The sequence below is a fragment of the Debaryomyces hansenii genome (genome assembly GCF_000006445.2).
Source record: "Debaryomyces hansenii CBS767 chromosome E complete sequence".
NCBI lineage: Eukaryota > Fungi > Ascomycota > Pichiomycetes > Serinales > Debaryomycetaceae > Debaryomyces > Debaryomyces hansenii.
In genome coordinates, this window is record NC_006047.2 from 1,776,799 (window position 1) to 1,794,466 (window position 17,668).

General features: G+C 35.2%; 8 protein-coding genes and 1 non-coding gene across 9 annotated transcripts, besides 1 other annotated feature; 8 read left to right on the forward strand and 1 right to left on the reverse strand. All coding sequences in view use genetic code 12, as the record gives it.

Annotated features, from left to right (window-relative positions):
* Positions 1–109: 109 nt before the first annotated feature.
* On the forward strand, positions 110–1,021 carry DEHA2E21604g (DEHA2E21604p; the record flags this gene model as incomplete). Its single annotated transcript, XM_460242.1, has 1 exon — positions 110–1,021. The coding sequence occupies one exon, from the start codon at positions 110–112 to the stop codon at positions 1,019–1,021; it is 912 nt and encodes a 303-aa protein (XP_460242.1).
* Positions 1,022–1,470: 449 nt separating this feature from the next.
* On the forward strand, positions 1,471–1,902 carry DEHA2E21626g (DEHA2E21626p; the record flags this gene model as incomplete). The annotated part of the gene is made up of 2 exons (XM_460243.1): positions 1,471–1,552; positions 1,604–1,902. The coding sequence occupies 2 exons, from the start codon at positions 1,471–1,473 to the stop codon at positions 1,900–1,902; spliced, it is 381 nt and encodes a 126-aa protein (XP_460243.1).
* Positions 1,903–1,906: 4 nt separating this feature from the next.
* On the forward strand, positions 1,907–2,245 carry DEHA2E21648g (DEHA2E21648p; the record flags this gene model as incomplete). The annotated part of the gene is made up of 1 exon (XM_460244.1): positions 1,907–2,245. One exon carries the CDS (start codon positions 1,907–1,909, stop codon positions 2,243–2,245), a length of 339 nt encoding a protein of 112 aa, XP_460244.2.
* Positions 2,246–2,737: 492 nt separating this feature from the next.
* DEHA2E21670g (DEHA2E21670p) lies at positions 2,738–4,663 on the forward strand (the record flags this gene model as incomplete). Its single annotated transcript, XM_460245.2, has 1 exon — positions 2,738–4,663. One exon carries the CDS (start codon positions 2,738–2,740, stop codon positions 4,661–4,663), a length of 1,926 nt encoding a protein of 641 aa, XP_460245.2.
* A 213-nt stretch (positions 4,664–4,876) lies between these two features.
* On the forward strand, positions 4,877–6,790 carry DEHA2E21692g (DEHA2E21692p; the record flags this gene model as incomplete). Its single annotated transcript, XM_002770476.1, has 1 exon — positions 4,877–6,790. One exon carries the CDS (start codon positions 4,877–4,879, stop codon positions 6,788–6,790), a length of 1,914 nt encoding a protein of 637 aa, XP_002770522.1.
* A 118-nt stretch (positions 6,791–6,908) lies between these two features.
* Positions 6,909–7,288: a long terminal repeat (solo LTR of Debaryomyces hansenii Tdh2 retrotransposon).
* A 157-nt stretch (positions 7,289–7,445) lies between these two features.
* Positions 7,446–8,126, forward strand: DEHA2E21736g (DEHA2E21736p; the record flags this gene model as incomplete). The annotated part of the gene is made up of 1 exon (XM_460247.1): positions 7,446–8,126. One exon carries the CDS (start codon positions 7,446–7,448, stop codon positions 8,124–8,126), a length of 681 nt encoding a protein of 226 aa, XP_460247.1.
* Positions 8,127–8,237: 111 nt separating this feature from the next.
* On the forward strand, positions 8,238–8,319 carry DEHA2E21758r. The gene has a single exon. It is a non-coding gene; the product is annotated as a tRNA-Ser (tRNA).
* A 246-nt stretch (positions 8,320–8,565) lies between these two features.
* Positions 8,566–11,991, reverse strand: DEHA2E21780g (DEHA2E21780p; the record flags this gene model as incomplete). The annotated part of the gene is made up of 1 exon (XM_460248.2): positions 8,566–11,991. One exon carries the CDS (start codon positions 11,989–11,991, stop codon positions 8,566–8,568), a length of 3,426 nt encoding a protein of 1,141 aa, XP_460248.2.
* An 853-nt stretch (positions 11,992–12,844) lies between these two features.
* DEHA2E21802g (DEHA2E21802p) lies at positions 12,845–17,497 on the forward strand (the record flags this gene model as incomplete). The annotated part of the gene is made up of 1 exon (XM_460249.1): positions 12,845–17,497. The coding sequence occupies one exon, from the start codon at positions 12,845–12,847 to the stop codon at positions 17,495–17,497; it is 4,653 nt and encodes a 1,550-aa protein (XP_460249.2).
* Between the last annotated feature and the right edge of the window lie 171 nt (positions 17,498–17,668).

The window sequence follows — 17,668 nt, forward strand, 5'->3', positions numbered from 1 at the left end:
GTGAAAAAAGGGTGAATCATCGTTTGGTATTTCCGATGATAAATTATGGAATATTCGTCAACTTCGAATATTTTGATCTTACTACAGTGGAGAGAAAATAACTAGGAATATGATTGCTTCATCCTCATTATGTGGCATTGGTCGCCGTAATTTTGCTAGACAATTTTCCAGAACCAAGACATCAAGCTCAACTTCTGCCTTGGCTTACAAGGCCTTGCACCGTAATCAAAAGAGACCGCCATTACCTACCTTTGAAACCCCAAATTGGTCCGCTGATGCTGCAGTTTCTTCAATTTTATACGAAACACCGGTTCCATCGAAGGCACCAAGAAAGCAACACGTTTTAAACTGTTTAGTTCAAAATGAACCAGGTGTATTAAGTTCCGTTTCGAGTACTTTAGCTGCTAGAGGGTTCAATATTGACTCTTTGGTTGTTTGTAGTACAGAAGTTAAGGACTTGTCTCGTATGACTATCGTCTTGGCGGGACAAGATGCCGTTGTTGAACAAGCAAGAAGACAAATCGAAGACTTGGTTCCAGTTTATGCTGTCTTGGATTACACCAATGCTGAAATTATCAAAAGAGAGTTGTTATTAGCAAGAGTTTCATTATTAGGACCTGAATATTTCCACGAACTCATTGCTACCCATAAATTGCACACCAGTGATGGTACCTCACTCCCAGATTTGAGTGCCACTGCGTCGGCTTTCCATCCAAGTAACTTAGCCCCATCAGAAGCTTTGAGGCACAAACACTCCCACTTAGCTCACATTTCAACTATAACTGAAAAATTTGGCGGTAAGATCGTTGACATTGCTGATAGAAACGTTATCGTTGAATTGAGTGCTAAGCCATCTAGAGTTTCCTCTTTCATCCAATTATTACATCCATTTGGTATTTTAGAAATTGCTAGATCTGGTATGATGGCATTACCAAGAACTCCATTGGATGGTGCTTACGAAGAAGAAGAAGCCGTTAATGCTGCTGATATCGTTGATGCTTCTCAATTACCTCCTGGTTAGATAATTCCTTTCTTATTCATTGTTTATAATATATATTCCAGTAAAGTTCTTTACGTAGCTTAAGTCTAGGAAATTGTAATTACTGATATTCTAATCCCATAATCTTGAAAAGATCCATGGTCATAATGGTTCGAAAGTTCCGTGCATATGGAAGCTGAAAGACCCAAACCGTTAGAAACTTCTAAAACTCCTTTCTAATTCTCTCTATAATGCAGAGTACAAGATCTCGATTATGCTTCGCCAATCTGCAAAATTGATTGTATTACTTCTTATATGCGATACTCTTTATATACATGCTTCATTAATCGAACATTTTTGAGAAGGTGCTGAGAAACTTGACCATTAATTATTGCAAATTCCGAGTTCGCATTTAGTAGATGTTGCATACATAGTACATAAACTAGGACAATCTTTCGATTTGCTCTGTATTTATCTAAAACCATATAAATATGAGTAAAATTTCAGATACTGCATTGCATAATTCTGACTATGAGATAAAGGAACAAGATAGGTTTTTGCCTATTGCAAATGGTATGTGGAAATAGTTGAGTTGAAATTAAAGACCCATACTAACGTAAATAGTTGGAAGAGTGATGAAGAAAGCGTTGCCACCACATGCAAAACTATCAAAAGAATCAAAAGAATGCATCCAAGAGTGTGTTTCGGAGTTTATTTCGTTCATAACAAGTCATGCTTCAGATAGAGGTCGCTTAGAAAAGAGAAAAACACTCAACGGAGAAGACATACTATGGTCGATGTATATACTAGGATTCGAGAATTATTCAGAAACATTGAAAATATACTTAGCCAAGTATAGACAAGTATGTATTTTTATTCATTCCGTTTTCATACGTGAAGCCATTACTAAGACTTTAGTTTGAACAAATGGAGGCAGGGAAAAAGGCTACCAAAGGAGGACGATCTAAAGCATACAAGCATGAAGATTCATTCTACGACACGGGAACTGACGAAACAAGTCCCAGCGATGGAAAAAGCGATTATTCGCCTAATTCAGTGAATCAAGTATCTGAACAAGCTGAAGATTTTAGCTTCCCTTTTGAAGGCGATTCCGTTCCTCCTCCTGCCCAATGGAATTCAATAGACAACTACCTTGACCCCAAGTATATGTCGAATCTCAATGCCAGGCCTCAGTCAAATGTTCGCCAATTTAACACGGAATCAGAGATTCTGGCCCTAGAGGACTTTGTTGAAAAAATGGAATAATTATGTAATAGCCGTATTACAATTTCGGAATCGCTTTCTGGATTAGCTCTCCCAAGGCAAATCCCATGTACTGCCGAACGGCATATGAACAGACGTACCATCGTACAGCCCATGCTCCAACAGAGCTGAGTACGTGCAGGTCCTGTAACTTATAATCCTGGCTATTATCAACCTCGCTGCATACAGTTTCGTTACTCTGGAATTATTACCCAATTAGGAAATCCAACGCAAATTTTATCACAATAGTCCTACAATCGATACTTCTCTTAAAATTAGTTTGTTGTACAATAATGTGGATCTACTATGAGTTAAGTCGACGCGTGAGTTTAAGGAATTTAATTTTTCAGTTGAAACACTAACAGAATATATATCCCTTATTAAGCATAATGTTAAAATCAAGAATATGTAAATTTACAACCTAAATTATCATTTTTGACCTGGCATGTGCCATTTTCGTAGTACCCCTGAGAGGCTTTGTAGGACCACATATCGATGGAACAAGTACATAAACTAGATCATTTGATAAATCAAACCGCGCACGACCTCGATTTTTTGATAGGATTTTTTTACCAGAAACAGGTTTCACAATTATCTTATAATCCTTTGACCGAATATTTTCTTAACAACATAGACGTAGTAATGATTAAGTCGTTTAGAAGAAACAAAGGGCTGTCGAATAATTCTAGTTCGCCCAAGCACTCGATTTCGCGAGTCGGGTCGTCGCATTCGGCCAATACTAGCTTTGAGAGTGCTGATTTACAGTCGCCAAAGAAGGTAATTAAGGCGTTATACGATTATCAACCACAGGGACCAGGAGAATTGAAATTTTTGAAAGGAGATTTCTTTCATGTGTTGACGGATGGAGAAAACAAGGAACATGAAAGTAACGGATGGTGTGAGGCAACGAATCCGATGACAAATCTGAAGGGGATGGTCCCAATTAGCTATTTTGAAGTATTTAACAGATCCAGACCTATGGAGACCTCTAATTCGTCGTCACCACAACAGAAAGCACGTACCCAAAGAAATTCGAACCAAACTTTGTATGCTGTTACATTATATGAGTTCAAGGCTGAAAGAGAAGACGAGCTAGACATCATACCTGGCGAGAACTTGATTATATGTGCCCATCATGCATTTGAATGGTTTATTGCGAAGCCGATTAATAGATTAGGGGGACCGGGCTTGGTACCTGTTCTGTATGTTAAGATCATAGACTTAGTGAATCCACTGAATTCACAGGCGAATAATGATGATATGGTGAAAGTTATAAACGATTTCAAGATTCCTACGGTCGAAGAATGGAAAGATCAGACCGCCAAATATCAAGCGTCTACTATTCCATTAGGCTCCATATCCAACCAAGCTCCTCCCGTTTCGTCCCATACTCAATTTTTCCAAAGAGAAGCCCAAGATGCATCAGAATACAATAGATCATCCTTAAGCTTAACGAACACTTCTATATTAGAAGCAACAGTTGACTCATACCAATTAGACCAAGGTCGTTATCAATATTTAATCATTGCGAAGTTGAGTAATGGAAAGACACGATATTTATACCGTTATTACCAGGATTTTTATGATTTGCAAGTAAAATTATTGGAGTTGTTTCCATATGAAGCCGGGAAGATTGAAAATTCTAAAAGAATTATTCCATCTATCCCAGGTCCTTTAATCAACGTGAATGATAGTATTTCGAAGTTAAGAAGAGAAAAATTGGATTACTACTTGAGAAACCTTATTGCTTTACCTCCTCATATTTCAAAGTCGGATGAAGTATTAAGGTTGTTGGAGGTTTTAGATAATGGATTCGATAAAGAAGCGTCGGATAACCAAAAGGAAAGAAGATCTCTGAAGCCAATAAGTCAAAAATCAAATTACCAACAGGATAGAATTTCCCAATATTCAAATTTCCATAACCCTTCAAGTACGCAAAACAGGTCATCGTCTACACCCACATCTTCAGACTCAGTATTAAATCGTTCCTTGTCCTCGTCGTCGACTAACCTTATGAATTCTTTTGCTAGTACTGGTACTGGCTTGGAGACTAGTACAGGAAAACCCATTGCATTGTCTAATGGCACGGGCACGGAGACAAAACAATCAAAAATCAAGGCTAAATTCTATTATGATGACGATATATTTGTATTATTATTACCTACTAACTTGAGATTACGTGACTTGAAATCAAAATTATGCAAAAGGTTAAGTTTGCATGAATCAACAAAACTTGATTCTAATGATACAGTGCATCTATTCTTGAAGAATGATTACGATGATTTTTTAAATGATAATGATATTGCCAATGGAGAACTTCTGGAAACCAACAAACTCAAGTTGTCTACGTTTGAAATTAATGACGATGAGAAATTCCAAAATGTCTTATATGATAAATGCAAGCTAACCATACTTGTTTGATATTGACCTTAATCTAGTTTAATTTTATCAATCTTATATAGCTGTATTTGGTTATTTAGTAGGTACTAATAGAATATTGATAATATGCAGGACATGACGTTGAATGTTTATGAAACCAAAACAACAAAAGTCAGACCAAAATAGATAGGTAACTAAAAACGTACCGAATTGAATATACTGCAAGGTAAAACGCATATAGGGGTATAAAAACCAATGTCTGATTCTTCAGAGTATTCCATGATGCTGACAAAATCAGGGTCGAAGCAGTCTCAAAGTCATAGATCCAGTTCCATATTCAGTAGAATTTACAGCCTTTTTAGGAATGGATCACTGAATGTGCCGGATTACAAAGGAAAACGTACCAAAGCAAAGACTTATGATTCTCCAAAGAAAAAGTTGAACAATTCTAATGGAATAAGTGCTGATAGAGTGACCAAGCCATCGAAATTGAAGAAAAGGAAAATTAAAACTAAACCATTAAACAATAACAAAGACATAGATGTAAACGTTAACCAAGAACAATTTAATGTTCCAATAAAGCCGCCACTTCTTGAGTCGTTAAAACCGAGCAATACAGATACTCAGGATTCAAGTCGTAATACCGCTTCGCATAAGGTTACATATGAAGGTAGAAGAGACATTAGGCCACGGGTGATTCAATTGGGTCCGAGAAAAGCTATACGTATAAATCCAAATTCATCAACTTCAACCATCTCATTATCACCACCAGCTGTTTCTATACCACCAACTGTATCTACACCATCAGCTGTATCTACACCACCAGCTGTATCTATACCACCAGCTGTATCTACACCACCAGCTGTATCTACACCACCAGCTGTATCTACACCACCAGCTGTATCTACACCACCAGCGGTTGCAACAGTATCACCACCACTAGAAATAGCTGTATCACCAACGACTGTTTCAATGTCACCACCAGCTGTATCAGTATCATCTCCAGCTATAACATTTTCACCTCCTACAGTACCAGTGCTACCTTCAACAATACCAATATCACCACCTGTAATTGAGTCACGTCTGCTGTTTTATGAAACTAACCATATACTTAGTCCGGCCCAGCATATTCCCACGTCTAATACTTCAACTCCTTTTAGAAGTCGTTCACGAATGATACGGATAAACACGATAGAAGATTTGGATGAACCACAAGAGAATTTTAATGAGGTATTGGAACATCCAACAACGAAAGAGAATAGAAAGAAAAAGAAGAAATCTAAAGATGGTCAAAAGAGAAAGAAGAGGAGAGAAATGCTACGGGACGAGGATAACAAGATCCTTAGACTAGCTGAATCGAATGGTAAAATAATTCCAGCAGAGGCTGAAGGCAATGGTTTAAACAGCGCACCCGAAGCACTAAGGTCTTCTAATACCAATAATATACATAATCCTTTTCATATAGCTACAGAAAGTGGAGAAAATACTGCGCCAGACAGAGTACACCCTCAAGAGTATATTGCAAATATATCAGGGAATCTCCCCAGATACAATGACGATCCATATAATGTTAGCTCAAATTCTAGAGAATTCGTAACAAATGACAAAATCTCTAATAGCATAAACATAGCAGAAAATGAATTTCATAATAGTCAGTTTGAAAACCTTGAGACTAATTTGGAAAGTCCAAATGCTGTACAAAAAGAAGTTGGCGAAGTTAGTAAGCTCTTTATGAGTAGCGATATTGATAGTGAAGAAGATAGAGTAATCTTAGAATATAGGAGTAAGAGTCGTCAATATTCCGAATTAAAATGGCCAGGCCATGATTCTATTGGGGATATTGTCCTTCCAAGCGAGCCAAAAACACCAGCTAAAAACCAAAAGCAATCTAAGGTTATGAATGGCTCTAAAGATGCTAACTCTTCAAATAAGCCGAGACTATTATCAGATATAATGGCCGAAAGGTATAAAATGGATGGTATTTCGTTTCTGGGTAGGTTCAAGACACCTCACATTCCACTTAAAGCTAACAATAAATCGAATGACGACTTGAACTCGATTACAGAAGATAAACAGGAGAGCCCAGTGTACAAAAAATTTGGTATTGACGTACGAAAAGAAAGATTTCGTGAGGAAGAAAGATTGGATGAGTATAATAATGTAAATTAGGCTTCTTTACAAAGAACGACGGACAATACGGTTCATGTTGAACTTATTTGGTAATATAGTATAATATAATGTAATCTAATAAAATTTACTAGTTTTCAATCTTTTTATCCAATAGAATTGTTGGTTTTGTGTCACTATCAGAATCTATAAAGATTCTGAAACAAATCATTGTAAGAACCATAAATAGTCATGCTAGTGATACTGATAGTCATAAGAGGATATGGGAATAATCTTAATGAGTTGAAACGAAACAAGAATATAAATTAGGAATGAATCTCCAAGAAGAAGATGAATTTTCTAATTAACGAACAGCAATTAAGCAGAATATACTTAATTAAGACTACCCTAAAAAGTCATCGATAGGTAGATCGATCACTTAACTACTTCTATAGTAACCAATATTTGATATATAAGACCAGTATATCTATAATACTAATACATAAGTATTCTTCCCTACATATTTCAGGTATTCACACGACCTTTATCATAATCCCAATAAGAATTTCTAAGCATGTGCTTCCGGAATGCATAGTGTGGATTTTTATGGTATTTGGTGCTCGAAGGGATCCTTCCCACCCTCACTACCCACTCTTTGAATCAAAACTTAGATAGTCTGGAAATATAATTGCCAAAATCTCATTTAATATTATAAATAATGATATCTCCTAAGTTTGCGTCAACCCATTATTATCACTCAGCTCGTACATTAGCTAGTGGTAAATCTTTCACCCCACACGTTGTTAATTTGTATTTGGATTACAATTGTCCTTTCAGTGCTAAATTATTTTTGAAGTTAAAGCCACAGGTTATCCCTCAATTACAAGAATTACATCCTAACAAGTTTCAATTTGTCTTCGTCAACGTTGTGCAACCATGGCATACTAATTCTAATCTTCTTCATGAATTCTCATTAGTTGTGGCAAAATTATTGAGAGGAAACTTAGAAAAAGACATTGATAGCAACACGCTATTCTGGGATGTCTCTGAAGTACTTTTTGAAAATAAGGAGTTATTCTATGATACTGCTAATGTTAATTTAAACCGTAATGAAATTTATCAACAAATTTCCGATTTAGTATTTGAGAAATTGTCATTACCATTTTCAAAGGATGATGTGTTGAAAGAATTGACGATTCAGAGTGAGACAGAAAAAGAAAAGCAAAGCAATTCAGGCAATGGGGCTACTGTTGATTTGAAGTATTTTACTAAATACTTGAGAAACGTTGGTGTTCATGTAACTCCTACAATAAGTATTAACAATATAGTTAATGATTCGGTTTCAAGTGGAGATGAAATCGAGAATCTCATTAAGACATTTGAAAGTCAATTAGAGTAATCTTTATATATCAATACATATGCCAAATTTGAACATCTTGTGTATAAGAGGATTTTCTGAGTCGAAAAGACGGGTACAGTACACCACAAACTTCGTAGAAACCAAGAATAAGGCAACTTGTCCGAGCGGTTAAGGAGAAAGACTTGAAATCTTTTGGGCTTTGCCCGCGCAGGTTCGAGTCCTGCAGTTGTCGCCACTTCTTTTTTTTTAATTTTTCGCAACTAAAAGTAATCAGAGGACAAAAATGAGAGATATCATCGAAGCTGCTTGATATAAATGCTAAATCTACATAGACTGAATGAAGTCTTGAATTATTGTCATACATTTTTTTTTCTTTTCTTTTATATTTGCATCATTATTATTTTACCTAGTTCAAATCGAGCCTCTAATATGACTGACTAGTAAATCTACGAAATATAAATGAATAAATAAGAATAAATTAGTATAAAAATTCATCGTCTTTGTGTATAGAATCATGACCCTGCAAATGTTCCAAATATTCCCTCCACAACGGGTTACCTTCACGTAAACATTGGACATCACCTATAATAATCAAACCATATTTTGCTCTAGTCAATGCAACATTTAATCTCCTTTCATCACCCAAGAATCCTATATTGCTTTCTTTGTTAGATCTGACACAGGACATGATGAGGAAATTTTTCTCACGTCCTTGGAATGCGTCAATAGATGCAATCATTATTTCGGAAACGGTATGAATTGTTACTGGTTTCGATTCATTATATATGTCATCACGGTCTACTTCAACGAGAATATCATTTTTTTCAGGATTAATCAAATCATTTTTAACAAGAATTGACGAAATCAAGTCACGTTGACCTCTATACGGAGTAATAATACCTATTTCAGATTTAGGTATACCCTTGTCATAGATTAAGTTTAGTACTACTTTTGTGATATATGAAATCTCACTTCTGTTGGAATACGTGTAGCCTCTGTCTTCACGGAAATTAATTCTGACCCTTTCTTCTTGTGCTGTTCCACAAGTGTCCCAGAAGTATACGGGATTGGAGGGAATTCCTTCCAAGATTCTATCTTCTGCAGTTATACCATCTTTCAATAAGCTTCCATAAAATCTATTTCTTGGGAACTCACTGATCATTGGATGCATTCTATATTGTGTATCAAGCATATGGGGCGTACGATAAGTGCCATTTAAAAGTACTCTTTCGAAAAGAGACAAAGATAGGTTAGGAACCTGCGAGAAACTACTCAATTGTTTCTGGTCACCTACAAACACAAACTTCTGAACACCAGGCACGGATAAAGGAATTAACGTAGTTGGCTCTGATGATTGAGTAGCTTCATCCATAATAACAACAGGCAACTTTTTAACAGATTTTAATTGATTACCACCTGCGACAACAGTTGTTGTGAATATGACTTTTGCTTGAGCTATAAAAATATCACTAAGTTCAATTTGCTTAGTTAATAGTTTTTTATATTGGTTTTGACTAACTTTAGGTCCATTGAATCTTCTCATATCATCTATAGTCTGTTTCATTGCCATTGGTAGAGCGTCATAAACTTTGTGATGTAAACAAATGGAAGCCAATGGATGTTCTCTATTATACTCTCTTTCTTTTTCATTCGAAACAATTCTTAAAATTGATCTACCATGCTTTTCAAGCAACTTTTCCGCAATATTATCAATTGCAATATTAGAGGCCGCAACTACTAAAATAGGAAAAGTATTCAAATTGTCCAACAATTGCAATATAATCTCGTAAATTGTGGAAGTTTTACCACTTCCTGGAGGACCTTGTAGCACAGTGATAGAATTATTTAATACAGATTGAATGGCAACCTTTTGAGAATCATTGAATGTATCTTTAGTAAACTTTAAATAATTCTTAAACACGATCTGCTTGATTGGTTCTTTACCAAGAATCATGTTAATGAACTTTGGATTCTCAATTCTTGACATGGCAATAAATACTCTACTAACTGGAATAGAAACAGGTAAGATTTTTAACCATTTGACGTTCACAGTATGCGGTAACGGTTGGGTGTTCCATTTATATAATTCAATAACAATTTCTAAAACCTTAAGACCACCACGACGTCCCTTAGTAGCACTTTTGGTATCTGAGGTAACAATTTGACCATACCATGGAATTTCGTCACCCAAAATTAAAAACACAGATTGACTCAAAGAAAATGGCGATTTCTTGAGAGATTGCATTTTCTTTGAAATAAATCGATTCATTATTTCATCAGTTAATAAGATATTTAGTTTAAATTGCTTGTGTTTCTTATCCTGATCTGCATACCATTCAATGGACATTTCATCTGGTTCAAGGTATGAGTTATTATTGGAATGCATACTCATTTTTTCTTCTAAAAACAAATTGTATGACATTTCTTGAAAATAGGAGAGCATGGATTCATACGTCAATTTTGGCTCTACGGATGGCTCATATTTTACAATGTTTGAAGGGACTATTAGCTGCTCTTCCTTGGGCTGGTTATTTGTATTTGGTTTCTTTTTATCATTGGTTGATGTGGGCTTTTTATCATTTACTTTAGTTTTCTTGTTATCTGATTTCTTAGAATCCAATTTATGGGGAATGGCTTTTTCATTTGATTTTTGTTTACCATTATTATTATTATCCTTTGGCACCTTCATTTCATCGGTATTGTCACCACTCTTTAACTTTTCATTCTTTCTGACTGGCTTTTTCACGGAATTCTTATCAGCTTTTACATCTTCAGTTTTGTTCATATCTGTAGCCTTTTTATTAGGTTTCTTAATTTCAGAAAATTTTCTGTTTGTAGCTTTGTCAGTTTTCTGAACTTTTACTTCTTTTTTATCTTCAAGTTTTTTGGAAGAATTGTTTGGCTTTGACGAATAGTTACGATCTTCAGCATTCTTTGAATGATTTGGCTTTCTTGATATCACGTTCGGAGACAGATCATTGACGGTCTTTTTAACACTTGGCGGTTTATCTTTAGATTTGTTACCAATCGTTTTCGTATCCTTTATGACAGGATTCTTCCTAGCAGAGTTTTTGTCTTTTGAAGAGATCTGTTTTGATTTTGATTGGACTGGTGTCGTTGATCTCGGAGTAGATGCTCTAGAATTTGATTTAGAAGGAGAAGGACTAGTACCATTAGATCCAACAGCAAAAATAGTCTTACCAGATTTTATAGCTACTGAATTAGCTTTAGAATTGAAGAAATGGGCCTTTCTTTCTTCTGCATCTTTAGATACCGGCTTTCCATTTGGTCTAGTGGAAATATCATCACCCTTTTTTCCTCCTTTTCTACCAATCTTTCTTGAACGACCCTTATCTTTTCTTGATTTGGATGGAGGAACAAATTCTTTAATTCCTAGAAATTCATAAAGAAACTTATCGTCATTTTCGCTAACAAAATTGATCTGATTATCTGATACTTCTGGCAAGCACTTCTGGCATACTATAAGCTGGGCATCATTAGATTTATTATTACCCACGTATAACCTGTCATCTGACAGGCAAAGCTGACATTCGATATCTCTAAATTTATAGTATTGATCAAGTTTTTTCAAAAGAGATCCATTTGATAGCGAATATTGTGTAGAAGGTTTTTCATCTTTAGAGAGACAAAGCTGGCATAAAAGTGCCATATCTGATAAACCGAACCTTAAGAGCAGCAATTGATGGATATTGGAATCTTCACATTCTTCACATTCGATGACTTCATTTAAAGAGTCAAATATTACTCTTTTATGTCTTGTTGTAGATAAATGCTTAGACATTTCAACTTCATCTTGAGAAGTAGAACACGTAGTACATGTAAATAGAACCATTATCTTCAGGTTGTCTGGATAAATACTTGAATCGAAGTCGTTTTGTTTCATACATTTTTCTTCAGATATTTTTTTTTCAGCTTGCTCTCTCACTATCAGCAGGACTTTTTGCCAGGCATTTTGAACTATTCAAAAACCAAGGTGTTATTTCTCCTTCGAGCGTTTCTGGCACCTTCGTCATTGCTATATATATATATACAAAATAATATCCAAATTCTGCCAATATGCATTACATATGAAACAAAACCCTTGTTAGTATAAGCGGCTTCTATCAGATTTACTGAAAATATTGGCCAACTGGATTCATCTCTTCTACACAAACGATACACCGTGTTCGAACCATGACCCTGCTATAAAAGTCTTTTGTCGTAGATTTTAATGGACATGTCTCCCTACTCTCGTAATGAACTACTAACCGAAAGTCCCAAGGGTATATCTAGTATTTTATCCCTGAATTCATTGACTATATTGAAGTGCGATGTTACCCATACAACCACCCCTGCTACATTCTACTGTGAGATAAGCTCATTGCATAATCAAACGGTCTCTCTCAATTTAATATAGATCTTAGGTGCCTAGAATTGACGTTATAGGAAGTCAAATAGACCTTTACCTACATATAATAAGATGACCGGCATATATATGCCCCTTTATTAAGTGGCTCAAAAAAGCTCTTTGTTGGTGAAACCATCAAAAATCGTTTTAGACACACGCGTAAAAAAATTTACACGAAATTTTAATCTGAATCTCACACGCGATTTCAATCAACAACTGAAATAGAAGGGTTGTCTTTAAACTATATACGTTCAGAAAGTGAGAATTGCAAGATACTAAGAACATCTAGAAGAGAAATAGTTCGGAGATAATATTGAATTAATTTGATCAATAAAAACAGTATCTAATAATGTATCAAGCACCTCATTTAACAGCGGAGAATAGACATATTAGTACGTCGTCGAGCGTTTATTCTCCGATAGAATCAGAATATGGATTTGAAAATAAGTACAATAACATACCCGAAGATGAGAGAGAAGAAGCTATAGAAGAAAACATAGAAGAAGAATCTATGGATGAATTTGACCGTCGCCAATCATCTCATGGTAGTTGTGAGACAGGCAGCACTCAATACGTTTCGTATGATGATTTCCAGCCAATCGTACAAGGAGAAAGCAACCAAACATTACATAGTTACATGACAGCGAACAATGAGGGCGATATGAGTTTCAGTTCCATCAATAACTCATTGCTCAGGAATAGTCAAGATGATTTGGATTATAATAATGACGAAACTCTATACCCAGGGAGTGGGGAACCCGATGAAGACGCTACTCCCCTAGTCAACATGCCCTCATCATTTCAGGACCCTATAGATGATAGAACTCCAATTGTGGGAATAGATGGAAATTTTGGAAAACTGGGGTCTGACAATTTATTAAATCCACATGGAAAGACAACGCTATTACCTCAGCAGGATTTGAGTAGAAAATTCCAAAGGTTATCTATGACTTTACAACAATCCAATATGGCTACCTCAGGGGATTCATTTCAGTTTATGAATTCTTTTCAGCAAAACATTAAAAAGGCCAACAGATTAAGCGTAAGCAATAGAGATTCAAACGATAGAACAAGTTCTTATTACCAAAAGATTAGTGAACCAACACCACAAGATGAAGTAGATGAAGTGGATGAAGATCATGTATTTAATGGCACACAATCAGAAGTCAGTACAATAAGTAATAGATCAAGTATACTAGGGTATGAAAATGACTACAATAATGCAGCTAGCAGTGCTGATAATTCACCTAGGAATAGTACTTATCTGGACAAGCCTATATTGAGTAATTCTTCTAGTTTCAATTTTAATAATGTTCAGAGCGAGGATAGTAGTCCAACATCTTCAAAAAGTACTAGTGGTAAAAATTCGTACTCTAATATACGGGGTTCTAGAATCTCGCCTCTAAAGGTTGTGAAAAAAACAAGTATTTCTACCATGGACGATGACGATGTTCCAGTAAGAAAGGATTTATTGCAAAAAATTGAACAAATTCCAGGCGACGATAGCAAAAAAAATGTATCAGAGAAAGAGAAAGTGGACATGTTTATTGCTTCGATGAGTCTTGAGGATAGAAATAATGTAGAAGAAGAACAGACTAATGGTTTAAATATCAAGTATACTGATTCTTCACTCGATCCAAGAAATAAATCATACGATGATTCAGATACAACAGCTGAAATCGACACTTCTGACGAGAACGTTAACGAGAGCATACCAGAATCAACAGTATCAGATAATCAATTGGACGAGGAGAATTTATCATCCTTATTTATAAGGGCATTGCACCCATTTGATTCCTCATCCTTACAGCTTGAATCAGATGCCTCCATATGTTTATCATTCGAGAAAGACGATTTAGCTTTTGTACACACTATTGATGACTCTGGATGGGGCGAAGTGACGATGGTAGATTCATTACAACGGGGCTGGATTCCAATGAATTATTTCACGATTGCAGTTAATGATGATAATATTGATGAAACGAGGTCCACGGAAGATTTAGAGGAAGATACTGGAAGAATACCGAACAGCGTTTATTTGAAACCATTGTTTCATTCTTGTGGGAAATTCTTAATAAACCCTTTATCACACAAGAATCGTCGTGGGAGATTTACTTTTTCAACAAGAGTAGTGAATTCAATTAGAGATGGGGTTAGAATCTTATTGCAGGAAACTGATTGCTTATCAAGAACTAATGAAATTGTTACTAAAAGAGAAATAGTTAGAAAAACTCGTAAATCTTTGCTAGCCGATTGGTATAATTTGATGCTAAAGGCTAATGAATTTAAGGGGACATCAAATTTCAACAAAATTGAGATATTGACCTTAATGGTTTACCAAGTTACCAAGAAGGCAATTGCGTTCTTACAAGTTTGGTCAATTGAGAGTAGACAGATTATTAAGAGAGAGAATGAAAGGAAGTTACAGAATGATATGAATAGTTATCCTTTGTTACCATCACCTCCACAAGCAAAACAAAGAATAACTGAAATAAATGGATTGTTATATTCTTATTTAGGTTTGATTATTGGAAGGCTTGATTTAATTGAACATAATTCTGTTGGATGCGATATTTTGGAAACAGTCACTCATCAGGTTATATTATTGTTAAGAGAATTATTGTTTATTTCCAAAACTGGTTCAGACTTTTCTTCCGAAAAACCTGCGGACTTGGATGGCTCGTTAGATGCGTTATTATCTTTAGTAAGCGACTTAGTTTCAGGCGTGAAAAGTTTGATTATGAAGACATTGAATGAGTCTGATGAAGATCAGAAGAATCTGATAAACGAGAAGGGGGTTCAAAGTACCCCAATGAAAGATTACTACTATACCCAAGAAGGTGGTGATTTGATTCAAATTGCAGCCAGAATGATCAAATCTATTAGTAAAACAATCTCTTCTATCAGAAGGTTATTAGAAGTTACTGGTGACTTTAAATTGAATTCAGAAAGATCCTACCCTGACTACTCTAAAATGAAAGTAGAACCAGAAGATTTTGTTAAGAAATGCTCTATCGGAATTGCTAAAACTCAGATGATTAAAGGCCGTGGATTGAATACATTACAACCTCCTAAAGGGAAGGCATCTCACAGATACTCCATGATGAGATCTGGGAAACTGGGTGACTTAAGTATAACACCAAGTGGAGCAAATATACTCCATGACGTACTTCAGGCTGACGATTCATTCAGCTCTAATCCCGAATTTGAAAAATTCACTACTAATAACAAGGAAATGACTACTGAAAGGCACAATATTAATGATGAATTATTGGTGGATGAAAATGGTAACTTACTAGGAGCATCATTCAAAGGATTAGTTTATACTTTGACTAATGAAATTTCTCCTCCAGAATACTTTTTCGTGTCGACATTTTTTATTTGTTTCAGAAGTTTCGCTAATGGTATTGATTTAATAGAGGAATTAATAACAAGATTTGAAATGAATCACAATACATTTAGAAATAATGAAAAGTCTGACATTGGCGAAGAAATGAGACTCAAGAATAGGAGAAAACTAATCATTAAGATGTTCCAGTTATGGTTAGAATCTTACTGGAATCATGAAGCGGATAGTTCTTTATTAACTACATTAGTAAATTTCTTCAATGAGGGAATATCGGTTTACCTACCTCTAGATTCTTTAAAATTATTGGAAATTGCAGCAAGATTATCTTCAAAACCTTTAACTGAGAATCAAAAACGTAACCGTAGACCAAGAATGGATAAGCAATTGATCAACAGAAGCATCACTGTAACCAGATCTAATAGAAAGCTGTCAAGCGGTTTCGCAGATAATACCCTTTCTTCAAGATATTCAATGGTAGATGGTTATGAATTGTCTAGGATCAACACGAAATCATCAACTTCGAGTTTAAAATCAATGTCATTATCATTACCATTAGGAGTTGGAAACCAAACCTCATCATCAAGCTCATTATTGACTAAAAATCAATCGATAACCATAGAAAAAGTGAATTTGACTTTCAGAGCTATTTTGGGAGATAGTTGGTGTCCAGCGAAGTATATTAATACAAAAACATTCATACCATTAAGCTTGGCTAGTATTTTGAGTAAGTGGTATAATGTTTGTGATCAAAGTTGGGTTCTTTCCAACTATAGACCAAATTTATTGGACTTTAACGGATTAGAGCTTGCTAAGCAGCTTACCTTGATTGAATCACATATCTTCTGTTCTATTAAGCCAGATGAGTTATTAAACCAAAACTTTACCGCCAAGAGAGCTCACCTCAAGTTAGCCCCTAATATCAGGCAATCCTTATTATTCACAAATTGTTTATCCGGCTATGTTTTGGAATCGATTTTACAACCTAAAATTAATCAAAAGATGAGAGTCAACATTATTAAGACTTGGTTAAAGGTAGCTATATCATGCTTGTATTTGCGAAATTTCAATTCTTTGGCTTCAATTATCACCTCTTTGCAATCTCATTTGATCACAAGATTAGCTAAGATTTGGGTCGATTTATCTGATAAGTATAAAGAATTATACGAATACTTGTCTGGAATTATCCATCCTCAGAAGAACTTCAATGTGTATAGGACAAAGCTTAGAAACTTTTTGGTGTCCAACGAGTATAATATTCCAATAGTTCCGTATTTTTCATTGTTCTTGCAGGATTTAACATTCGTTACTGATGGTAATCCTAACTATAGAAAGGCAAACTCGTTCTTGAACCAAAAAGTTATTAACATTGATAAGTACTTGAAGACTACCAGAATCATTGCTGATATTGAAAGTTTACAAACTTCATATATAGATGCTGATACGAATATGTCAAATGAACGCAGGAGAAGTAGTTTATTACCTGGTATTGGTGCTAGCAAAACAACTGATCTGGATGAATATAACATTATTCCTGCTCCGCCTTTACAAGAATTAATTCTATTAGAATTATGGAAGGTCTGCCAATTAAACAGAAAGGAAGAAGATAGGGCCTGGAAATTGAGTTGTTTGATTCAGCCAAGAGATGTTAGTTAGTTATTGTTTAGTATAGACTTATAATTTAATGTATAGACTTGTGATTTAATGTACATTTTATCAGAATCTCGATATCGCTAAATTTGCAATCAGTTTCGGTTATGAACAAATACGCGATATCAAAAAATTTATTCTGAGTCATAATATCTATGAGGTAAACAATTGGTCCAC